The 24,878-nt window shown below is 57.2% G+C and overlaps 1 protein-coding gene and 1 long non-coding RNA gene across 4 annotated transcripts; one reads left to right on the top strand and one right to left on the bottom strand.

Annotated features, from left to right (window-relative positions):
- Nucleotides 1–538: 538 nt before the first annotated feature.
- SBK1 (SH3 domain binding kinase 1) lies at nt 539–24,454 on the top strand. 2 transcript variants are annotated; one of them, XM_082644972.1, is made up of 4 exons: nt 539–770; nt 17,978–18,210; nt 19,886–20,088; nt 20,849–24,454. In XM_082644972.1, the coding sequence occupies exons 2-4, from the start codon at nt 17,985–17,987 to the stop codon at nt 21,692–21,694; spliced, it is 1,275 nt and encodes a 424-aa protein (XP_082501098.1). In that variant the 5' UTR covers nt 539–770; nt 17,978–17,984; the 3' UTR covers nt 21,695–24,454. The 2 variants fall into 2 exon arrangements, with proteins under 2 accessions (XP_082501098.1, XP_082501099.1); XM_082644973.1 differs by lacking the exon at nt 539–770 and adding an exon at nt 5,986–6,157.
- LOC309816679 lies at nt 11,482–16,354 on the bottom strand. 2 transcript variants are annotated; one of them, XR_014296056.1, is made up of 3 exons: nt 16,009–16,354; nt 14,480–14,625; nt 11,482–13,218 (listed from the first exon to the last, which is right to left on the bottom strand). It is a non-coding gene; the product is annotated as an uncharacterized lncRNA (long non-coding RNA). The 2 variants fall into 2 exon arrangements; XR_014296057.1 differs by lacking the exon at nt 16,009–16,354 and adding an exon at nt 15,057–15,136.
- Nucleotides 24,455–24,878: the final 424 nt, after the last annotated feature.

The raw sequence follows: 24,878 nt of genomic DNA, 5'->3' as shown, positions 1-24,878 counted from the left end.
GCCCGGGCGGGCGCCGGGGCCGGGGCCCGAGCACCAGGCGGAGCGCGAGCAGGAGCCGCAGCCAGAGCCCGGACCAGGCCGGGGTCCGGGACCGCCGGGCCGGGCTGCTCGTAGCGGCGGCGACGGAGCCCCCCAGCGGCTGAGGGGCTTCCTCCCAGCTCCTGCGGTGGCCGGGACTCAGCAAGCCCCCGCAGCCGGGGAGCGTGGTGATCCCCCCACCACATCCAGGACCCAGAGACCCTTAGGAAAGTGGGTGGCCCCTCCAGATCCAACACAGAGCTATTCCCCAGCCGGGGAAGGCGGAGACTACCTCCGTATTCAGAAGACAGCGACCTCCCTGCGGTTCCGCGAAGACACCCCCTCTTCAGTCTGGGCCCCCACAAGACCTAGAACGCAGTGACCCCCCTGTTCGGGACTGTGGGGACCCCTTCTCAAGATCCTGGCCATTACAACTCCACACCTCAAGACACGAAGACCCAGCTCAGAACGCCCCTAGATCAGGGGTCTTAGACCTCCCCCGCTCCCCGATTCCGGCTCACAGAAACCCCAAATCTAGGGACCCGAGGACAGCAAGAGCTATCCCTCACCAGCAAGAGGCCTCTGGGACCCCCCCCTCGAAGCTCCAGGACTGGGGCGACTGAGCCCCTCGCGGCGCCCTTCTCATCCCAGCCCATGCTTGTGGCGCCCTGAGCCCCCCGGGCCGGGCTGACGACGAAAACCGAGACGGCGCCCAGGCCCCCTGCCGCGGCGTCCCCGCGGCCCCAGCCCAGGTAAGCCGGGCCCAGGTGAGGGGCAGCAGGTGAGTGGCCGCCGAGGTCCCTAGCCCTGCAGGTGGGGAAGAAAGTATTGGGTGCGCACCGCCCCCTCCCCAGCGTCGCCATGGAGCCGAGGCTGAAGGACGTCTCTTTGTGTCTCGCTTGGAGGAGCCGCCCCCTCCTCCTCTCCCTTCCCCCACCCCACACCCTGGCCCTGGGGTTTGGGCACAGCTTCCCGGCCCTGCGGGGGAGTGGTGGCAGAGACCCTTGCGCCACAGAGAAGGGGGAAGAGGGTGGGGAGTCCACCCCCCAAAATTGTGAGCCTGGAGCTGTTGGATCCTTGGTCCTTGGTGTGTATATACCCCTCCCCCAAAGGCCAGGCTGAGTTCTCAAGTGAAGTCCCCCCCTGGGAAGAAAAGATTTGGGGTGTCCACAGGTGAGGGGGCCTGCAGTGTGTGGCCCTAGGGTGATGGCTGGGGCTTTGGGTGTGTGTCTTTGTCTGCGAGAGACAGGGAAGGGGTGTGTTTGAGAGAATGGGTGGGATTCCCTTCCTTTCTCTGCGATTCCACTGCCCCCCACCCAGGCTGGGAAGGAGTGTCTTCACCCAGGCCATGCTTCGTGCTCCCTTCAGGACAGGGAGGGGACAAGCCCTTTCCAAAGTGAGGCGCTGGTTTCTGGGGAGGGAAGGAAGTCTGGAAGAAGAAGCCATTTCAGGTCAGGGCACCTTTCTGTCCCCATGTACCCCAGGGGCAGCAAACCCAAGGCCCTCCCTTCTCCTCCTGACCTCCAAAACACCCATGGCCAAACCTCAGGTGGGGTCAGTGTATCCTGGACAACCAAGGAACCATTCTAGGTTCTCACTGTAGCTTTATAGGCGGTGTACAAAGCAGTACCTCAGCCTGGCCTTCAGTGAGGTCCTGAACCCCAGGCCTTGCAGCTCATGGGAAGATGAGAGGTCCAGGGGATGTTGTATTCTGGAATTCTGGATCAGAGATCGTAAGAAGGGACTGGACCATGCCGAGGGAACACACTCTAGGCTGCTGGCGTTTCCACCAGCCTCCTCTCTCTGAGCCCTCTGCAGGCGAGCAGTGATGCTGAAGAAGGTAGGACTCTGAGTACAGGTAGCCCCACCAGGAGTTCCTTTGTTCACTTATTCATTCAACAAACCTTTAGCTAGTGTCTGTGATGTACCAGGCCCTGGAGTCAAGGTCCTTTTTCCCACTTCATCCCCTTTCCTGATCTTTCCTGATCTTTCCTGTTCATCAGATATCTGGGCTGATCTCAATTTGCCCAGTCTGTGCTTGGTTGGATCAGTTGAGGTGGGTCTGGTCAGGCCCAGCTGACCGGTCCTGACCCCACTCCTGAAGCACCTGGTCCTCATCAGGATCTGCATCTCCAGCCTGGTCCCACTCTCCACCCTGGGGCCCACATAGTGCTGCAGATTTGGGGGCGCTGAGCCTGGGCAGCAGCTTACTCTTCTCCCCGCTTCCCAGTACCAAGTGCCCCCACCCTCACCTGCTGCTGGCATGGACCTAAGGGGTAGGATGTGATCAGCCGGAGAAGAGGTTGGGGAGCTCCAGGCCAGAGCCCTGGCAGCCCCACCTTCAATTCAAGGACAGTTGAGACAGTCCCCCTCAGCCCAGGCTGTGGGGGGAGCCAACTGCCCTGAAGACTGGGTGACCTTGGGCAAGCATGTGGCATCTCCCAGAGATAACGGCAGTGGGCCACTCACTCTGCAGCCGGTGGGGTGGATGTGGGTCGCCCTTGGGCCGCAGAAGCATCCAGGTGTGTCCTCTCCATCTCTAAAGGAGTTCATTTCCCCCGGGGGGTTCCCAAGAGCCCAGGGCCTTGTCAGACGACCCACCAGCAAGGGAGTGGAGTGAGAGGCTAAAGAGTGGAGATTTGAGTCACTGTGACTAGGGAAAGCCATCAAGAGGCCAGAGGGGGACAAGGGAGTAAGATCTTCCCTCCTCACTAACCTGCAGAGGCTCCCCTTTGAGTCTGGAATAAAGCGCCATCAAAGCCCTTTGCAGTGTGGCCCGAAACCACCTCCTGAGTGCCAGTTCCCGCTCCTCACTCTCCAGCCTCTACTTCTGGCTCATGTCTGTGTCCCCCAAGTCCTTCCCTCTACCATGTGCTGTTCCCCCGACCTGAAAAGCCCCACTATAGGATGGCTTAAGGGCAGCTCTCCACCTCCCCTTTTGATCTGACCTGGGCTGGCACAGAGTGGAGAGTAGAGTTGGACTGATTGATGGTTGGTGGCTGGGAGACGGTGGCCCGTGTCTATATGTGCTGTGAGAGTGTGTCTCCACATCCAGACTCCGATCTCCAGGAGGCGGGACCAGGTCTGCCCCCTCCCTGCTGCATCGGCTTTGTCTAACCCAGAGCCCAGCATATTGTGTAGCACATGTTGTAAAACACAACTGCTAGACACATTTTGTTGATCCAAACAGTGTTTTTCTCATGTTTGTATTTGTTGCCAATGGTAAACAAACATAGTTTCACACACAAATATTGATTTTTGGATCCTCTTGAAAAATCAGATGCTGTGATAAGCCCAGGTGAGAACCAAAGAATGACAACCTTCTTTAGATTGGCTATCACCCTGCAGCTTGACCCAGGCCCCACCTGGCCTGTTCACTCAATTCCATGACCTGTTGGCCCCTCTTGTAGGCATCTGGTCTTGCAGGCCTAGGGTAGAGGCCAGAAAATGTTTGCTCAGAGGGTGACCTTTGTCTGTGTGTGTTTGCACACATGGGTCTTTCCTGCCTCCCCCATGGCCAAATTAGAACCGGTACGGAGCAGTGTCCCTCCGAGGCTTTTAGGGCTAAGTGGTGAAGTGAGCCTGGATTCCTCCAGCCAGAAGCATCTCTAGCCTGGTCCCACTTTCCACTCTGGGCCCCATCTTGTGCCCCCTCCTCTAGATTAGGAGGATTCAGCCAGCAAAAACCTGTTTTAATTGTCCTACTTGCCTGGGAGCAAAAGTCCAAGGTTCTAGACCCAGGTCTTACTGAGGACTCTTGGGCGAGGTCTGCCCTCTGGGCCTCAGTTCACCCATGTGTCAGGGAGGAATTGGACTAGAGGTTCTCTCAGCCATAATCTTCCTCCTTGTTCTAACTTTCTAGGACTGAGTCCAAACTGCTGTAGTTTTGGTCGGGCAGGAGACATGCGGGCCTATATGCAGAAGTCATGCAAAAATATTGACATACCCTAAACATTAAGGAAACCAGTGGGTGATCCTAAGTAGCTGAGCCAGGGGTCAGGAGTCAGCACTGGGCCCCAGCCACTGGGCATGGCCCTGGAAGGGACTGTGCCATCTTCCTGGATGAAGGTCTACAGCAGCCCGAGGCCAAAGGAGACCGCAGAGCACTATAGTTGAGAGCACAGGCTCTGGACTTCTGGGTCTGAATTCCATTTAGCTGCTGTGTGATCTCGGGCAAGTCACTTAACCTCTCTGAGCTTCATTTTATTTATGTGGAAAACAAGGATAATACCTACCTCAGGATCAACAGGGGGATTAAGTGAGCTAAAGCATGAAAAGGGCCTAGGACAGGGTCTGTCATGTGAAAAGTGCTCAGAAACTATTGGCTCCTATTGGAAAGGGCACATTGGCAAGTGGGTAAGTAACCCTTGGTGGTAATGTCTCCTTGGTCTTCCTATAGCTGTTCTGGGGGAGCCAGAGGGCTTTTGGTGCTGTCCCCAGGAAAGCGAAGCGGGTGTTTGAGGGGCAGTTCTGCGTGGTGCTTAAGGACCTACCTGCCCCTGCTACAGGTGGGGTAGGGTGAGAGTCAAGCCTGAGGGGTGGGACATATATATGGCAGCTGTAGTCGAGGTCCTCTTCATGCCCAGAGCTGCTTTCTAGGTGAGGTGCCTGCCAGGCTTCTGTCCCCAGGCTTCCTCCTCCAGGCAGATGGGCCTCTGGCCAGAGCCAGGACCAGCATCTCCAACAGACCTGGTCTTCTCCAGACTACCCCCTCCCTCCCCTATTCCCTTGGTCCCCCTTCCAGGTCTCAGGAAGCTGCGGCGTTAGGCCTGGTGGGGCCCGTTAGAGCCCCCTCTCCTCTCCTGTCCACCCTCTCCCCATCCTCCCCTCCACCCGCCATATAGTTTGGCCACAGTCTGGAGAGGGGACAGCTCCAGACTCCCCGCTGAGCCCCCATTCAGGGAACCATGTAATATCAGGGTTGGAGGGAAGCATTCTTCAGTGTCAGGTGCCTCACACCGGCCACTGGACAACCTTTTTCATTTAGCACCGAGAGCAGCACCTCCTTAACCCAGAGTGGGGATTTGAGCCCAGCTCTGTGAACCCCCAAAGGTTTGGGTGAAACTGGCATCAGACTGCCTCGACCACTCACTAGCTGTGTGACCTTGGATGAGGCAGTGTCCTCCGTGCCTCAGTTTCTTCTGATGTAGAATGGGAATAATATCAATACTAGCTCCTTCCTAGAGTTGTGGGGAGGATTAAATGATAAAGCACTTTTAGCTCTGCCTGCTACTTAAGTGTTTGCTTAATACTTCTGCCACCCCCAGCGGGATATGCAAATGAGTGGGTCCAGCCACTGTGACTCCCCACTGCACCTGCTCTCCTTCCCTGTGGCTTTAGCCAGTCCTGAGAGAGGCAGAGAATGTTTCACCTGCCTCTGGGTGTTGGGATGGCCCTGAGGGGCAGGGGTGGGGACTGGACAGGACAGAGCTGCCTCGTCCTCCTCCTGGTCAGGCCCTGTTGAAGCTGCACAAATCCCTGCCCCAGGGTAGCTTCTGGTCTGTTGGGCCCCCCAACATAGCAGGAAGGCTTCCTACTCGAACTGGAGCCCACAGTCCTGCGGGGAGATCATCCCATCCCGAGAGCTTAGGTACCTGCCAGCCCTGACCCCAAGTGTGTCTGGGAGGGAGTGGGGCCAACAGTTAACATGGGTTAATGGCCAAAAGCACAGCCTCTAAACTTGTTGTGTGACCTTGGGCCACGTGCCTAGCCTCTCTGTGCCTCAACTACGAAAAAGGGGATGATACTAGTACTTGCCTTGTAGGGTCATAGTGAGGATTAAGTGATGAAGGTTTGTAGAGTGCTGTGAATGGCACCGAGTACCCTCTATGGTTTGCTGTTACTATCAGTCCCCTGAAGCCCTGAGCAGAAATGGTAGTCCCACTTGTACAGTTTAAAAAAAAATGGAGGCTCTGGGTGAAGGTCTTTACTCAAGCTTCCATATCTAGGATTCGGAGAAGATTCTGCCCGCTCTTCCATCATTCACACATAGTCCACAGGCCACGGCCAGCCAGAAGGACCCGGCAGAACCTAACCTGGGCCCTGGCCACGTTCCTGGACATACTGCCCGCACACCTCTTCTCACCTGGGGCCACGACAGCCGAGAGCTGTGGCACAGAGGAATCTTCGAAGGAAGTCTGTAAGGCTCCCCTATTCCTTCCTCACTCAACCCCTCCAAGGACAGTGGTGGGATGCTGCTGGGGGCTGGACTGGGGGTCTCCAAGTGCAGCGGAGCCGGGTTCCTGCTGTCTCTTGGCCTCTCAGGGCCTGGCACATGGCTGGCTTCAGGAAGGGTTTGCTCAGGTCCAGAGTCTGGCGTGCATCTCCAAGTGAAAGGCAGGTCCTCGCCATGGCCTCCAAGGCCCTGCCCACTGCCCCCCATCCCTTACTTCTACACTCCGCTCTGGCCCCTTGCCACTTACCCGCCACTCCACAGCCATGCCGGCCTCCTCACTGTCCCATGAGCTCACCAAGCACGGCCCTTGCCATCCCCACCTTGCCTCTGCCAGCAGGGCTCTTCTCCTACAAGATCCAGTCTCCACATGCTTGTAGCTTTCTCAGGGGCCTTTCCTGACCCCCCTCACCCCACCATCTACAGTCCTATTCCCCATCCCCGGCGTTTCCTCACCTCTCCCTGCTTTGTTTTTCCCTTTAGGACTTCTCACTGTCTGACTGACATCTCTTACTTACCTTTATCATTGTCTCCAAATTAGAATATAAGGTCCTTGAGGACAGGGCTGTTTGTCTGGTTCATGAATGTATTCCAGATCCAAACACATAGTAGGTGCTCGGCAAATATTTACTAAATGTTCTGGAGCCAGGCAGATCTCTATAAGCCACGCCTTAGCTGTGTGCCACTGGACATGTTACTTCATCGTCCCTTCTCTGAGTCTCAGGTTCCTGAGCTGTGAGGGATATAATGGGAATAGCAATAGCAGCTTCTCCTAAGATGGTTATGAGGTTTGAATGAGTCAATCTGTATAAAATACTTACACTTTAGGTGGCTCATAAATGTCAGCTATTATTAATAATACTTTAACCTATTTAAAGTATTATTAACCATATTTGACTGATGAGGATATGGAGGCACAGAGAAAGTAAGTGACTTACCCAAAGTTTCATGGCTAGACATGGTGGTGACCTGGTTCCACCCAGGGTTGGCTGAATCTGGGCTCCAGGCTCCTAAGCTAGGCTACATCCCCACTTCCATCCTTCAGTAGGGGCTCATGGAACTGGGGAGAGGTGAGGGCCTTAGCTAAGGAAGGGCTCATCTCTTCAAGGAGCCTCTGCTCACCCAGCCATCTCCCCACTGGCCGGCCCCTGTCCACTGGTGGACACCCAGCCAAGGCCCCTGAGTGCTGGGCTGCCCACGTCACCCAGCAACAAGGCTCATGCCTCCTCTCACACCCACAGGGGCTGCCACAGGTAGGCTGGGAACGAGGAGGCCCAGGGCTCCTACCTCCCCACAGGGCCTGGCTGGAGGGTCTGTCCCAACTCTGGGCACCAGCTGCAGGCGGGCGGCAGCACCAGCTATTAATAACCACCAAGGATGTGCCCTGGGGAAGGGGCAGACTGCACCAGCTGGGAGGGGAGGCTGAGGCAGAGGCTGGAGCCAGAAGCGGAGCCCGGCAGCACAGGGAACCCCAGGCTGCCCCTGGCGGGGAGGGCAGTGGGAAGAATGTTGTTTCCAGCTTCTGCTGCTTGATCTTGGGAAAGTCTCAGCTCCCCCTCTCAGTCTCCCACCTGGGAAATGTCGGGGCTGGCCCACGTCATCTCCAAGCTCCTTCCTGGCTCAAGCAGGTTCTGGGGGTAAGATTTAGCAAAGCCAAAACGGCCCCAATGTCCAGCATAGAAAACCAAGACTCGGTGAGAGTACAGCCTCACTCAAGACAGTGCAGAGTTGTCAGGGTCCAGGACGGAACCAAGGTCTCAGGCCCCTCTGCCCAGCAGATTCTTCCTGAGTATCTGCTCTGTGCCAAGCACTGTAGGAAGTGCCCCTTTAATTCTTACAGGAACCCATCATGTTAAACAGGCATTCTCACCCCATTTTACTGATGGGCAGACTGAGGCTTAGGCAGGTGTATGACCACACAGCTTAGGCCACACAGCGAGAGGGGATGTAGCCAGAATTTGCACCATGAGGGAAGACGAAAAGATTTGAGAATATTCTCCTCTTCCTTTTGACCCTGAATAGAATGTTTGGCAGAGTCTGTATTTGTGTCAAAGGACCAAGGGGAGGGAGAGGACTTACCTGGACTTTCTTATGGGCTCCCTGGGGCCCTTACCCCCGGTGTTGTGTGTAGAAGTGTGTATGTGGTGGCTGGGGACATTTTTCAGGGGAAAGCGTACTGAGACTTTAATGACCCATGAAGGGATATGAAATAGCTCATTTCACAGATTGGAAAACTATGGGCGGGGGAGCTGGACAGGGCTCCCTGGGGACCAGCAGCAGAGGCCAGAGCTTACCCAAGCAACTCACAGGCCTCTTTCTGGGGTGAGAGGGCCCAGCTCTGGACCCCCCACTCCCTGGCAGCAAATAGGAGCGCCCACATGTGAACTGATTTCTGCCCTGGGGTAAGAAACATGAGGGTCAGGGATACCCTTCTGAGAAGGTGTTAAGTGGCAGAGAACCAGACTGGGCACTGGCTTTGGGGATGTAGGGGGAGGGGTCCCATCAGGGGTAGGTGTCAAGGGGGCTCCCAGCTGCCCCCACCTTCCTGAGCGCAGGCCAGCTCCATGTGGAAGTTCAGGGCAATCAAACTGGACCACTCCTCCCCAGGCCCCTCTCAGGGGACCACCCTGGGGTGCTGAGCCTGGGCAAGTGGGCACGACCTCTCCTCACACTCTCCCTTGGCATTGTCTGGACCCCCAGCCATGCCTGATTCCTTACACCCCCCAGACCCAACAGGATTGTACCTAGTGAAAAGTTTAATTCCCGCCCTGTTCGCTCAGTTCCCACTTCTCTCCCCAGACATTCATTTGTTCATTCATTATTCATTCATTCACCAAATATTTATTAAGTGCCTACTATGTGCCAGGCACTGTGCTAGCTGCTGGGGGTACAGCAGTGAACAAGACCAGCCCAACAAAGTCCCTGCCTTCCCAATGCTTAAGTTCTAGTGGGAAAAAGAGACATTCACAGTAGACATTACATTAGACAGTGATACACTCTACTGGGGAAAAAAAATAAAGCAGGAAAAGGGGAGTGCAGTAGGATAGCCCTAGTTGAGAAGGTGCTGTTTGAGCAGAACTTGGAGGAAATGAGCCATGTGGATGTCTGGGGGCAGAGGGAACAGCCACCAGGCGGGGATCTGGCGTGTTCAGGGAACAGCAGGGAGACCAGTGTGTCTGGAGCAGAGGGAGGGAGGAGGCGGGCCAGAGGGGTAAATTGAAGGCTGTTGTAAGGACTTTGGAATGAGATGGGAGCCAGTGGAGCGTGTTGACCTGGGGAGTAATGTGATCTGATTGGGATTTGATGGGCTCCCTGGCTGCTGTGTCAAGAAGAGATTGGGGTTGGGGGGGGCGGGGGGGAGCAGTTAGGAGGTTGCTGCTGACAGCTCAGGCCAGTGGGAGTGAGTGCTGAGGGTGGTCAGGTGCCTTCATTAGTGTCTGGTTGATTCCAGAGTTACTTTATGCACATGCAAGCAAATGAGGAACTTATTCCTATTTTCCCCCACTTCAAAGTAACGTACTAAACAAAGTGACATGGAGGCCCAGAGAGGGTGAGGGAGCAGGCAGCAGCTGCTGTGTTCCACCAAGAAGCAGCCCTCCCCTGCACGGCTGGGGGAGGGCCAGTGCAACAGCCCTCTGGGGGACATCGAGCCCTCTGCAGAAATTCCAAATGCACTCATCCTTTAACCTGACAACCCATTTCTAGAATTGATCATACACATCTGCACACTGCAACATGACTGATGTACAAGGCTACTCATTGTTTGTGGCAGCAAAAGGTTGAGCACACCCAACATCTATCAGTTGGTTAAATAAACGGCAGTACATATATCCATACATACCTTTCCAGCCCTGGGGGCCTGGGTTTGGTTTGTCAGCCGTTCCTCCATCCTTCTGCCCAGCCTCCTCGGGCCTCCCCTAACCTTGCACTTTGTGCAGGGCTGGCCCGGGTGCTGTCCACACCTGTGGTGCTGAAGATAGGGGGCTGGAGGGAGGCCTGGGCTGCAAACCAGAGACCAAGTGTAGGAAAAGGGAGATAGAGCAGGAGTCGTTCAAGGTTCAGTTCCTGGCTCTGCCTCTTACCAGCTGAGCGACCTTGGGCAAATTGCTTAACCCCTGAGAGCCTCAGCATCCTTATGTGTAAAATGGGGTTGCTGTGAAGATTGAAAGGCAGCAGCAATGTAAACAATTGGCAACTGAGAAAATAAATGATAATTTTAACTGTATCATTTTAGAGACAGTAAACCATAGTGGTTAAGCTTTTGGACACTGCAGTGATAATGCCTGGATTTGAATCCTGGCTCTCCCACTTACTGGATGGATGGTCTTGATCAAGTGACATGACCGCTCTGTGCCTCAGTTTCCTTGTCTGTAAACTGTAGTGAATAGCAGTCGCCATGTCACAGGATGTTGTGAGGATGTGACGAGTTAATTTACCTGAGGGACTTGGCACAGGACAGGGGTTCCTTAAGTGTTAGCTGTTGCTGTAAATTTCTTCTCCATTATCTGCATCATTCTCATCACAGCACTCCAGCCTCTCTGTTCACAGTGGCCAGTTATCACTCTCAGCCACTCCCATCTCTGCTGTGCTTGGGGCTGGGGCTGTTAGAGCGAGACCACACCTTGCCCTGCAGATGCCCTGGCTTCTAGCCCAGCCCTGCCACTAACTTTATATGTGATTTTGAGCAAATCACTGTTCTCTTCTGGCCATCAGTCTCTGCACCTGTAAAATGGGGCTAATGATATCTCACGCAGGCCCTTGGGAAAATAGCTATGTGCCTGCAGGGTCACATTCAGGAAAGCCAAGATATAAAAAGTTAGTTTCCCAAACACGTAAAGAATTATTCACCGGGCGTTTGTCACACACTGGCTAAGTGCTAGGAATAGCGAGATGATTAAGGCATGGGGCTTGCTTTCAAGGATCTCTTGGCTTTCTTGCTAGATTGTTAATCCCCTCCAAGGCCCATTAAGGTGTCACCTCCTCCAGGAAGGTACCCTGATCCCCACTGCCAGCACCCTTCTTGGAAATGTTGGAGCACTGATCATGGCCTTCCTGGCCTCATGATTATCTGAGTCCTTCTTTATTTGCCTCCTTGATTTGTAGGCTCATACCCACCCTCTATCTCATACCCTCTATCTAACCTACTCACCCTGTGCCAGTACCCAGCACAGTGCCTGGGCTCAAATAGATATGCTTGTCTGGAGGCCTTAGGCTGTAAGTTACACAAATTCAACTCGAACTGGCTTAAGCCAAAAAGGAAATGTATTGATTCATGAAACAAACATTCAGGCATATAATTGGCTTTCGGCATGTCTGGAGCCAGGTGCTTGGGATCATAAGTCTTTCCATCTTTCTGCTCTTCCTGTCTCTTTGTTGCTTCATTCTCGGTAAGGTGCTCCCGATTGTGGCTCAGCCAGCCCCCAGCAGCTCCAGGCCCGTGTCCTCCAGCTTTGCAGCCCAGGGGTCAGAAGGTATCTCTTTCCTGATAAGTTCAGCAAAAGTCCTAAGGCAAGATCTCAGTGGGTCACCTTTGGTCACGTGTTCATCTCTGAACCAGTCAACGGTGACCTGGCGGATGGGATGGATCCCCTGGTTGGCCTGCCCTGGGTCAGACCTGCGCTTAAAGCCAGAGTGGGGACAGCCCTACTGAACCACTGGACTGAGAGAGGGACCGTTCCCTGGGGAAAGGGAAAGTGATGCTGGGCAGGAGAAAACACCACAGGCCGATACAGGGAACCACTGAAAATGCAGAACAAGGCAAGGATCAGGTCAAATCTGGTCTTGAGACAATTTATTTGACCCCACAGGTGGGGAGGGCTAGAGGGGAGAAACGGGGAGGCGGGCATGCGGAGAATGCAGGGTGTGGGGAGCTGGCTCAGCCACGCAGGCTGAGGGAATGAAGCTCCAGCCCCTCCCTTGACAGAAGCAAAGTGAAGCAGGTGAGAGAAGCCAGAGGGGCTCCGTGTCCCGACTCGGTACCTGAAATTCCACCTCGTGGCTGCTTTTTCACAGGGATTTTTAATAATAGAGTAGACCCAGAGAGGGGACCCACCCAGGCACAATCACTATTTAATGGCATCCTTCCAGGCCAGGGCTTTGTTGAGGATACCCTTGGGGTTTGCCTGTGCTAAGGGCATAGCATGGTTCCAGCGACCTGAGAGAGGGGACCCGGGCATGGGGACAGAGAATCTTGGACTCCCAGAGTGAGAGTAAGAAAGGCCTGGCTGACTCGGTCCAGCCTCACCCCGCATTGATTTCCCCCAACAGATGGGCTTCCAGTATCTGCTTCTCTGCTCCCAGCGGCAGAGAACGCACTTCCTCCCTGTGTGAGACTGTGAGACTGTGAGAACTGTCTCATTTTTGAGTTGCTGTCTGCCTCGGTCTGCCTGTAGGAGCCTCGCAGGACACAGCATATAAGAGCATGGGATCTAAAGCCTGATAGCCTGAGTTCAAATCCCACTCTGCTAGTTATTAGCTCTTGGGCAAGTTACTCAGCCCATCTGTGCCTCAGTATCCCCTTCTGTAAAGTGGGGATAATAATAGTAGCACCCGCCTCTGAGACATCTTGCGATTAAATGATTTAATCCACTGTTAGCGTACCATCTGGCATATGGTAAACAGTAAACATTTGCCAGTACTATTATTCTCCCACAAGACAGGATAAGAGCAGTCTCCCTTCCCTTCACAGGCTGATCACCCTCCACCTACTCCTATAACTGGATTCTTAGTTGCCAGTGTTACCACCATCCAGGTTACCTTGTCTGGCCACATTCCAGGCAGTCGAAAACACTGAGGTTCAAATCTTAGCTCTTTTGTTTACTTGCTACATAACTCTTGAATTAGGGCAGTATTAGCTGCTGTAACAAATAAGCCCCATATATCTCAGCAGCCTAACAAAACAGGTTTACTTCTGGCTCACAAAATACAGAGCAGGTAGTCCTCGTCAGCAGGAGGCCTCGCATACCCAGGGGACCCAGGCTCCTCCTATCTTGTAGCTCCACCACCATCTTCTAGAGTCTTGGAGTCCTCTGCATCAAGCCACAGAAGAAGAGAAAGAAACTTTAGCCACTCTTAAAAGCTCCAGCCTAGAAGTGACACCTCACTTCTGTTCCCATGCCACTGGGGAAAACCGGTCACAGGTGGCCACACCAGGTGACCACACCTGGAAGCAGGGGAGAGGAGAAAATGTAGCTCCCTGCTGACAGCCACCCTCCAAAACAGCTCTGTATTACAGAAGAGGGAACACAAAGCTTTGATGGGCAGTTGGCTATCTTTGCCATAACCATAGTAAGTCATGGTTCGCATGACTTATGGCATAAGTCATCTTTGCCATAACCATAGTAAGTCAGAGGTTTCTTGGGCCTCTGCTCTTTATCCATAAAGTGGAAAGCATCACTTGATCATGGCAATGGTTGCACAGCTCTGTACATTTACTGAAATCATTGAATTACACACTTGTTATGGGGGAGTTTTGTGATATGCAAGTTATACCTCAATTAAGCTGATTTTTAAAATGGGAGGCATCTTGCCCCCTTCTCAGGGTACTTATGAGGACTCAGTGAGTGAAATTTTGCCAGACTGGCACTACATGTGTGTGTGTGTGTTTGCGTGTGTGCATGTGGTGGGGAAGGGAGTCCCAAAGTAGGCCTGAGTTGGGTTATGCTTTGGGTGTTGTTTTCATGACAGTGGCACCCAGCTTGAGCCACCTGCCAACAGGAAGTGGTAGATGGTTCAGTCTTGCTTCTTGCTTGGGAAACTCTCCCCCCACCACCGTGGCCCTCCCAGCTTGTGGCAGAAGACCCAGCCCATGGGGCCAGAGCCTTTGTGGTCAGGGCCACAACCAATGCCATGAAGACTGGGTGACGCCCTCCTGCCTTCAGCACCCCAGATGGGGAATCGAGGGCCTCCCTTGGGGCCAGTGAGGACACACACTTGAGTGCAGGTCACGTGGGGTCCCCTGGGGCAGCACAGCCAGCTCGAGTGTGCACGGATGCAGCACCAGCTACACCGGGTGAATGGAGGTTGGCCGGGACCTCTGCTGCCTGGTGCTAGGAAGTTCACGGCTGTCAGGTCATCAGCTGCTTCTCCAGGTGGAGGCAGTGACAGAGACGAAGGTAAAATACTTTTAGGTCAAGTTCCCCCTGATGCCAGACGTCTATGCCTTCAACCACCAGTGAGGCTGATGTGTCTCACTTCACTCTCTGGGCTCAAGTCCCCACCTGAAAAAAGGAGCCAGTACACCTGCCTCAGGGACTGTTGTGAGGATTGAGTTAATTACACGTGGCACACCTGGACCGGTGCCTGGCACCCAATCGGCTCTCCGCAGGAGTTCCGTGACGGCACGCACATCCCTGGCTGAGGCTCTATCCTCTTCTGGGTCTCCGTTTCCCCGCTCAGATACTGAGGGATATGGATGCGATGTTCACACGTTCTGACTTGGGGGAAAAAATAGTGATTAAAAGCACCAACTTTGGAGCCAATGCCAGCAGTAACTAGATGACCTTGGGCAAGTTATTCAGTCTCTGTGCCTCTTTCTCTTCACCCCTAAAATGGGGATGATAATAATACCTACCTCATGGGATTGTGAACGTGAGAGGAGTTCATCCTCCACACAGGGCCTGACATGTAGTGAGTATATTTAAGTGTTAGCCGCTGCTGTTACTGTTCTTATTTTCTTCACCTTATGGATGTGGAAGCTGAGGCCCAGAGAGGTGATGTGACTTATTCAAGGTCACCCAGCTAAAAAGTGGCGCATGTTAGGATCAAGGCCAAGCCTGCTGAGCCCCAAGGCCCGTGCCATTTCCATCATTCCCCCCTGTGCCTCTTAAGTCACGTGTGTAGTAAGTGGGACAGAGGCAGTGTGTACCTGGGGGGATGACGCAGCAGCAGGGACAGGGTGCGGGTTAATTCCTTGTCTCCTGCTGACACCTTGCAGAGAACAGGCCTGAGGGGAGAGGGAGGTTGAAGGAGTGAGGGGGGGCAATATGCAGGATCCCCAACCTGGACCCTAGGAACCAAGAGAAGGGACAAGGAAGAGTTGAATTTGATGTAATACCAGCCCCCAGGGTGCTCTTGGCCTGTTGATGGGGACAGACAGGGACACAGCTGAGACCACCATATTCAACAGAGGCCCTGAGAGAGAGACATACAGACCCTGTCTGAACCCTGGGGCCCCTCAGAGACAGAAATTGGCACCTGGGGCAGCAGGGAAGGCTTCCTGGAGGAGTGGAACCTGAGGATAATGAGATAAGGAGGTGGGGCAGGGGGCAGCGAAGGCAGGCAGCAGGAATGGTGGAGGGCACTGGAGAGGCGTGTTCAAGCTGTAGAGAGGCAGAGCTGGGCAGTGGTCAGAGCATGGGCTGAGCCTGGGGTGAGGGAGCAGGTGTGCCCCCACCCAGCCCGGTGCCTGCCCAGGGCAACTCTGAGGCCAAAGCAGCAGAGATAAGCCAAGCACCCGACAGTCCCTGGGGGAGGGAGGTGGGGAGGGAAGAAGGGCTTCTAGCAACTTGCGGCTGCCAGTCAAGCTCCCAGGAGATGAAGAAAACAGCCCAAACTGATCTGACAGGGCCAAAGCCCAAAGTGGGAGCATTGCCACACGTGTGCACACATGTGCCCGCACACACGCGGCCCGCCCGCCTCAGCAGCCCTTGGGGAGTCCACACATCAGGAGAAGTAGGTCAGCATAGCAGCCCAGCGCCGGGAACTCTTCCTGGTGGGCAGGGGGAAGAGTTCCAGATGAAGAGGGTGTGCGCTCATCAGCACCCCTCGGGGTGGGGTGGGGTAGGGTAGCCGCACACTCTCCACAGGAACGGCCTTACCTCTCCCGGCTACTTCAGAGCAGGTCGTTCTCACTCGGCGGCCTTTCCCCCCAGCTAGCGGGTGGACATTTGATAAGAAGAGAGAGCTGACCCCTTCCAGCCCTGCAACCAGAGGAAGACTTGTGGGGAGATGTCACCCCGCTTTAGCCCTGCAGCAGGAGGGCCCCAGTGCTGTCCAGCCCGGAGCAGGGACTGCATAGACTTGACGACGGTGCCAGGCAGGGTTGGGTTCAACACACTGAGGGGGGCGGAGGAAGCAGGGCTGGGTGTCAGTGGGCCTGGCGCCATCCCTCCGTCTTCAGGTCTGTGAAATGCGCTGGAGACGCTGAGGGCATCGTGTGGGACTTTGGCGGGCTCATGAATGGAGGGGAGGGGCCCGCTCGGGGGAGCAGGAGCCTGAGGAAGCGGAAGGGGGCGGGAGCCAGATCAGAGGGGGCGGGGACGGCTCCCTGCTCCGCCAGCCAGACCGGAGGACGTGCAGATGGAGTTCCGTTTGGGGCTGGGTGGGAGGCAGGAGGTTCCCTCCTAGTGCTCCTCCTCTCCGCGTGAAGTGGGAGGCTGGGTCGTGCCGAGGGGGAAGGGGAGGTAGAGGAGGAGAAGAGGGTTTGGGCCTGGGAGGGGAGCGGCCGGGCCAGGGTGAAGATGCCAGGCTCGCGGGGAGGACTCACCCCTGTCCCCAGCCTCCAGCCGTGCTCAGCAGGCGAGCATGGAGGTCATCCGAGTGAGAACGCTTCCACACCTGACAGTTTGGGAGTGCTTACTGTGCACCAGGCACCAAGCACTTCGCGTCCTTTGACCCTTAGGGAAAAGATACTATTATCCTTTCCTAAGACGGGAAAACGAGGCACAAAGAAGTGAAGTCACTTGCACGAGGGCATCCAACTAGCGAGTCATAGAGCCAGGCTTCAAACTCGGCAGTCTGGCTCCAAGTCTGTGCCTTCCCTCAGAGCCGCGGGGTTGTTCTGCAGGGGTGGCGGCTGAGGGGTGGGCTGCGGCTGCTGAGAGCAATGGGTGGTCCACCTGGGAGAAGGCAGTGAGGGCAGAGGAGCTGCAGCAGGAGGCAGCTCCCGAGGGTCCAACCTAGAGCGGATTCAGCGCTGGCCTCCCCTGCTGGCGCGCACACAGACACGGACACGCGGACACCTGCTCCCGGGGGCTCAGCTCCCTGGTCTAAGCCTCCCCCGTTAGACAGATGAGGAATGCAGACCCCAGATGGGCGTTCACTGTCACCCAGCACTGAACTCTCCCCACTGCAGCTCTCTGCCCCCTTCCCCGGCACCACCTGGAGGCAAACTCGGTACCCCCGAGGGGGTAGGTGTATCCAGGAAGGCCTCCCCACCCAGCTCTTGTGAACATTGAAGGGGTCGGTCGGTGAATTTGGAGGGTAGGGGCGAGGGAGGGCGGATCTTTTTAGGACAGGCATTCTGTCCTTGTGTCTGGGGAGCCCCTCCCCCTGCCTTATTTTCTCTATGGTGCATGTCACCTTTTATCATAATATATAATTCACGGGTTCACTGTGTTTTGTCCATTTCCCCCCGGGACGTAAGTCCTGTGAGGGTGGGAGTCTGGTCTATGTGTTCAGTGCTCCGTCCCCAGGGCTCCAAACAGCACCTGGCGAGCAGCAGGTGCTGGTCAGTACTTGTGAACTGGAGCACTCATGTGAACTCAGTATGTGGTGTGTCTTTGTGTGACATAAAAACGTGTGCCTTGCCTGACACAGTGTCTGGATGATAGCACGAGACAGGCCAGCGGTACCCAAGTGGGGGCTGGGAGGCAGTGGCTGTGTCTCTGGGGAGTGCTGGCTCAGGCCTGGCCCTGAAGCTTTGGGGGAAAGGTGATGCAGCAAAGATGCCTGTTGCCCCCTCGTGGTCATCTTCGGCCTGACTTCGGACCCAGCCCTGGGGATCCTGGGCCCTGGGGAGGGAGGAGTAGGCCCTGGCTTGATGTCACACTCCATGCCACACACCAGGGAGAAGATGAGCCTGGGCTGCCCAGAGCCCGAGCCGCCCCACTCCCTGCCCTGCTGTGGGCCAGGGACCGCCCCTGGGCTGGGTGCAGGCGTGCCCCTCCTCACTGAAGACATGCAAGCGCTGACCCTCCGCACCCTGGCCGCAAGCGACGTCACCAAGCACTACGAACTCGTCCGGGAGCTGGGCAAGGGCACCTATGGGAAGGTTGACCTGGTAGCCTACAAGGGCACAGGTGAGTGTCTGCAGGGTGGCCAGCTCTAAGACAGGAGTGGGGACTTGGCTGGGGCTCTCTGCAGGGGCCAGGAGGCCAGCAGGAGGCAGAGTCAGTGGTCCACATGGAGAGAATGTGGCCTGAAGCTGCCCAGGGAGGAGGGGACCAGGCAGATGGGACAAGGGAGCAATCTCTGGGCAGAGTGCACAGACTGGAGGGTGGGCTGCTTTGGGGCCATCCTGAGTGCCTTTGGGACAGCCAAGGGGATGTGCCCGGGGACATCTGGAGTCAGGGGAGAGGTCAGGGCTGGCGGTGGTGTCTGGGGAATCACCAGCATATCGGTGATAGCAGCCCCCAGGGAGGTGGACCGAGCTGAGGGGATCCTCGGGAACAGGGCACCATGCTTACAACGGGTGGGAGAGGGCCCTGTGAGGTCAGTGTGGCCATCTCCGTTTCTCAGGTCACTGAGGACTCTGAGACCCAGAGAGATTCAGTCACTCAGCCAAGGTCGTGCAGCTACAGAGGGTGTGAGCTAGAATGAGACCTCAGTAATCAGCTCCAGGGCCTTCTTTTTTTTTTCCAGGGCCTTCTTGCTTAAGCCCTGAACTTGATGTCTTCCCCGCAGTGTAGGCTCACAGCAGTGCCCACACAGTCAGTCAGGGGCAGGGGCTGCATGAGTGCCCACAGCTGCACACAGAGGAGACAGGGACAACAGGAGGAGTACTGGACATGGGGTCACCTGAGCTTTGCTACTTGCTTGCTGTGTGACCTTGGGCAAGTGACTTAACCTCTCTGTGCCTAGGTTTCCTCCTTTGTAAAATAGGGTAGCATTAATGCCCAGCTGGTAGGGTCCTAATGAAGAGTGAGCTGTGCACATGAAGTGCAGAAGGCAGGCCTGTGATGTGTAAGTGCTCTGTGGACACACACGTGTGTCACACAGCTATGCACCCAGGTGGCTACAGATGCCTGCTCAAGCTCAGAGTCAGGGACGTGTGCCTTGCAGGTCCTCATCTCTCTGTGTCTAGTGCCTTCTTATATATTCATCCATTTAAGAAACATCTGTTGAGTACCTACTGTGCACCAGACTGATCTGTCGGCACTGGTGATACAGCAGTGAACAAGACAAAGGTTCCTGTACTCAGAGAGCAGCCTTCTAGGTGGGCGAGACAGATAAATAGGTACACAGGGCCTCCCTGGTGGCGCAGTGGTTGAGAGTCCGCCTGCCGATGCAGGGGATACGGGTTCGTGCCCCGGTCTGGGAGGATCCCATATGCCGCGGAGCGGCTGGGCCCGTGAGCCATGGCCGCTGAGCCTGTGCGTCCGGAGCCTGTGCTCCGCAGGGGGAGAGGCCACAACAGTGAGAGGCCCGCGTACAGCAAAAAAAAAAAAAAAAAATAGGTACACAGTATGTCAGGAAGAAAATGAGAGGGTGGAGGAAGCAACAGGCCCTCCTCATCGAGGGCTTCAGGCTGGGCATGGAGGACCCAGGCTGACCCCTGACTTGCTGCATGGCCTTTGACAAGTTCCTTCCCCTCTCTGGGCCTCAGTCTCCTACCTGTGAGACGAGGAGAGTCACACCTGCTGGGGCCATCATCGTGCACTGTGGCTGGGGCAGGCTGTGCCGACAGGCACGGGTGTGTGAGGTGCAGGGGTACAGGGAGAGGGGTCTTCACCACTGTCACTGTCACCTGGCCAGGCACAAAGATGGCACTGAAGTTTGTGAACAAGAGCAAAACTAAGCTGAAGAACTTCCTGCGGGAGGTGAGCATCACCAACAGCCTCTCCTCCAGCCCCTTCATTATCAAGGTCTTCGACGTAGTGTTTGAGACCGAGGACTGCTACGTCTTTGCTCAGGAGTATGCGCCTGCTGGGGACCTGTTTGACATCATTCCTCCTCAGGTACATGGGTGGTGGCCGAGGAAGGGGAGACTGTCTTCTGGGTCCCCGGAGTATGAGAGTCGAGGAGGAGTCAGGTGCCTCCTGACTTAATCATTTATTAGGCGCCTACTGTATGTCAGTCACTGTTTGGAGGGCTGGGGATACACAGCAAACAAGACGAGGTCCTGCTCTGGTCCTAGAGGGGGAAACAGACACTCCACAATCAGCCAGATGATGCACTGAGATGAGGAGCAGCCAGGGTGATGGGATGAAGCCCAGCAGCCCCCTCCTCCGCAGTTGCATAGCAACAGGTGGGGACCCAAGAGGGGAGGTGGCAGGGCCACCAGAGGAGGTGCCCCGGAGTGGGGAGAGTGCCCGGGGGGGATTCCAGGCACCTGGTTTTGCAGTTGGCCAGGGTGAAACTGCTCTGCCGCTCACTGGGTAAGTGACAAGGCCTTGGTGTAAGGGAAACGGGCATGTAACGTGTGCTGCGGAGTTGAGTCGTGCCGGATAGGTCGCTTAGCAAAGCACCTGGCCCAGTGTAGGCGCTGTGGACAGTTGTTGCGGGAAATGCAGGGAAGGTGAGGAAGGTGGGAAACCACGGGGCCAGGGAGGGAGCCGGCGATGCCCAGGTGGGATGAGGGAGGGTGGCTGGCGCAGGATCTGCCCAGGAAAGGGACCCGGAGGGAGTTTAGGTGAGCGGTGGTGGGGACGGGAAGGAGAGGACCGGGTTGGGGCCGGCCGGCGCCCCTGATCGGCTCTCCCGTCTGGCCGGCCGCAGGTGGGGCTCCCCGAGGACACGGTGAAGCGCTGCGTGCAGCAGCTGGGCCTGGCGCTGGACTTCATGCACGGCCGGCAGCTGGTGCACCGCGACATCAAGCCCGAGAACGTGCTGCTGTTCGACCGCGAGTGCCGCCGCGTGAAGCTGGCCGACTTCGGCATGACGCGCCGCGTGGGCTGCCGCGTGAAGCGGGTCAGCGGCACCATCCCGTACACGGCGCCCGAGGTGTGCCAGGCGGGCCGCGCCGACGGCTTCGCGGTGGACACGGGCGTGGACGTGTGGGCCTTTGGCGTGCTCATCTTCTGCGTGCTCACCGGCAACTTCCCGTGGGAGGCGGCCTCGGGCGCCGACGCCTTCTTCGAGGAGTTCGTGCGCTGGCAGCGGGGCCGCCTGCCGGGGCTGCCGTCGCAGTGGCGCCGCTTCACGGAGCCGGCGCTGCGCATGTTCCAGCGGCTACTGGCCCTGGAACCCGAGCGCCGCGGGCCGGCCAAGGAGGTCTTTCGCTTCCTCAAGCACGAGCTCACGTCCGAGCTGCGGCGCCGGCCCTCGCACCGCGCACGCAAGCCCGCCGGGGACCGCCCGCCGGCCGCGGGGCCGCTGCGCCTCGAGGCGCCTGGGCCGCTCAAGCGGACGGTGCTGACCGAGACCGGCAGCGGCTCCCGGCCCGCGGCCCCCGCCGTCGGGCCCGGGCCCGCGCCCGCGCCCGCGCCCGTCCCCGTCCCCGTGCCGGTCCCCGTTCCCGAGCCCGGCTTGGCTCCCCCGGGGCCCCCCGGCAGGACCGACGGCCGCCCGGACAAGAGCAAAGGGCAGGTGGTGCTGGCCACGGCCATCGAGATCTGCGTCTGAGCTGCCCCCGCCGCCCTCGGGCCCGGGGCGCCGTGCAGCAGCCAGGCCGGGGCGCGGGAAGCCGCCCTGGGCCGAACCGGCCAGCCCCCCGCGGCGGCAGGAGGGAGTAGTGGTAGACGCCCGGCCCGCGGCGGGCTGGTGAGATCGCCGCCAAAAGGAGCCAAGCCCCCCAGGCCCGAGGATTCAGAGGCCCCCTGACACCAGGAGCAAGGGAGCTTGCCGGCAGACTCCCCAAACCTCCCTGAACCCTGGAACCCTGACTAGTTGCTCCCGGCCCTTTGCACCCCCTGGCAGATCATCCTGCAGGCCCACCCCCGGTCCTGCCCTCCCGGCCTCCCCGCCCCCCACCCCCACCCTGGGCACGAAAAGGGGCTGAAGTGCTGGGGCAGAGAAGGGCCTTAGGGCCCCTGGGCACTGGCTGGGAGGAGGGAGATGAGCTGAGGGCGGGGGCGTTGCTCAGCGGCCACCTGCCCCTTTCCTGGGAGGCTGGAGGGGAGGGACCAGGCCCCCTGCAAAATGTAGCAAATGTCTGGAGGCTGCAGAAGTGTGTATGTGCAGACACAGGGCCCAACTCCCCACCACCCAGTCCCCAGAGGAGGACACTGAGCCCAAAAGGAGGGCAGCCAGCCGAGACCACACAGCCAGAGAGGTGGAGCTCAGGCGGCTCTCCCCTCCCCCACAGGGATTTCAGGACAACTGAAGGGCTCCGGGGCCCCTACATCCCTAGGCCAAGGGAGTGAGTGCAGAGCCCAGGGCCGGGCCCGCCTGCCCACCGCACCTCCCCCAGGCCCGGGAAACCTCTCAGATCCTTCTCAGTCCTCGCTGCCCTAGCCCGGACTCAGGGGCCTGGGCTTTTGGCAGACGGCCAGGTGATCTGTGCCAGGAATTTCTGCTGGGTTTCTGCTGGGGTCTAACATGTCAGCCTGGGGCTGACCCCATCCCCACGTCTCCCAAGTTTCTGGTACTGGGGTGTGGGTGTGAGAATGGGAGGCCCTGGAAGTGGGAGGGGGTGAGTGCGTGAATAGGTATGTGTGCAGTGTGAGTGCATGTGGAGTGCACATGTGTGCGTGTAGCCTCGTGTGTTCAGTGGCTGCATCCAGACGCCTCAGTAACTCCGCCCCAGGATTCTCAGTGGGCAGCTGCCAGAGGGCATCCAGGCCTGTGGTTCAGCACACCCCTCAGGGAACCCAGCAAGGAGGCACCTGCAGGTTGGTTCAGGACCCTAGGCAGCAAAACAGACCAGAGGGACCCAGCCTCACCCAGCACGGCTCCACAACCCCCGCCCCCTCCGTGGAGGCCTGGGACCCCGCAATAACCTCAACATGGGTGAGGCTGCTCCCTCTGCCTGGCAGTGCCCCATCCACTGTCCCGGGCCACACCTTCCAGGGTTCCTCCTGGGGTTCTCGGCCATTTGAGGGGGCTCCCTGACGGGCCAGGCTGACCAGAGAGGCCCCTCTGGCCTGAAGTCCCCACCTCTCCATTCACCCTTATTCCCACCGCGCAAAAGGGCTATAGGTCCCCCTGCCCTGCCTGGGTCCAGTTTACAAACAGTGTGCGGTTGCCCCAGGGCCTGGCCCCCACCTCTCCTTGGTGTGCCCACCCCTCTTGAGACCCACCTCCCCAGCGGGCATTGGGGCCCTCCACATGCCAGGTAAGTAGCAAACCTCTCCTCCCACCAAGGGCCAAGTCTCAGAGAAGGCCCCCCCATCACTGACCCCGGCCCACCTGGAGCCCATCTGGGCACCTCTCCCAGCCGCAACTTCTCCTTTTGCCTTAGGCCTCTTGACATCCTGTCTCCTGCAATAACAAGGAAGCGAGATTCCAAGTAGATGCCCCTTGCGTGCGCCCTCTCTCTCTCTGTCTCTCTCTCTCTGTCTCTCTCTCTGTTAATATCCTGTCTGAGAGTCTCTCCCTCGTCGTAGTATCTAGGATGTTAGAGTGGGGAAGGGATCGTAGTTCTGTAGCCCAGCCCCCGTTTCCGGAGGCACAGAGACGGGGCAGCAGCGGTCGACAAGGAAGCAGGACTGGAACCGGGTCTGCGCCCTCCCTGTTGGGGCCTTGCTGCCGCTGCCGCCACCGCCACCGCCACCGCCACCACCTCTGCTGGTTGGGCTGGGACCCTGTGCCCCTTAGGAGAGGTGTTGGTCACAGATGTTTACCTCAGTTTATGTCACTGTCGAAGAAAAAATAAACAGCAAAAAATAACATTGTAAACATGAAGACTTAGAAGACAAAAAAACCCAAAAAAACAAACAAAAAAAACCCCTCGCGATTCTTCTGTGAAGGTGTATGTGTGTGTGCGTGTGCGCCTGCATCTCTGTCCTCCCCTGAGCAGGCCAGGTCATCCCTGCCATCTGTCCCAGCCCTGTGCCCCCCACACTGCCCCCTGTCCTTCGGTGCTTCCCAGAGGCCCCTCTGAGCTGGCCTGTGGGGTGTGGGGAGCCCCTGGGGGGGAGGCAAGGCCACAGGTTAGCTAGAGGGTCTCCCACCAGGCCAGCTGAGCCCAGCCCTAAGGCTCCTAGTGCTCCTCGAGCCCACTCTGTGGCCGGCAGAATAGTCATGGTGGCTGGCGTCAACATCCAAGCCTGGCTCAGGGCCTGGGTGGATTCCCAGCCCCAGAGCCCCAGACCCTTATGTTGCCACCGTCCCCCACCATGTGTTTGTAAATACTCTGGCATCCTTTGGCCCTGAGAAGGTTTTTAAATGTGTTATTTACTTCTCTAATCATGACAATTGCTATAAAATAAACAAAAGTTTAGAAAAATTACCACTGGGTGGCTGTCTTGTCTCAGATATGGGGTAGAGAGGGAGGCACACAGAATTACTCTGGAAACTGAAAACTTGACAGATGGTTTAAGGTGGGGTCTGCAGAGTCCAAGGGCAGCTACTCCAGGGCTCCTGTGACCTCTCATGTGAACTAGAGTAGGCTCAGGCCAGGGACTGAGTGTGAAGGGAACAAGGACCCACGTTCTGGGGGAAGAGGCAGGGACTTGTCCCTGGACTGGAGTCCAGCTTCGGCGTGGAGCCCTTCAGACTGGGCAGGAAATAGAGGCAGAAAGCCCAGAGGAACAGAGTAGGCGATTCATCCAGCCGCTGCTCAGCAAATGTTTACGGAGTGCATTCTGTGCTCCTGTCTTCCTAGCGGGGCCTGGGGATGCGCCAGTAAACAGGACAGATGGGGCCC

This window comes from Mesoplodon mirus, assembly GCF_964341445.2.
Source record: "Mesoplodon mirus genome assembly, chromosome: 15".
Taxonomy (NCBI): Eukaryota; Metazoa; Chordata; class Mammalia; order Artiodactyla; family Ziphiidae; genus Mesoplodon; species Mesoplodon mirus.
This window is presented reverse-complemented; position numbering and strand designations above follow the sequence as displayed.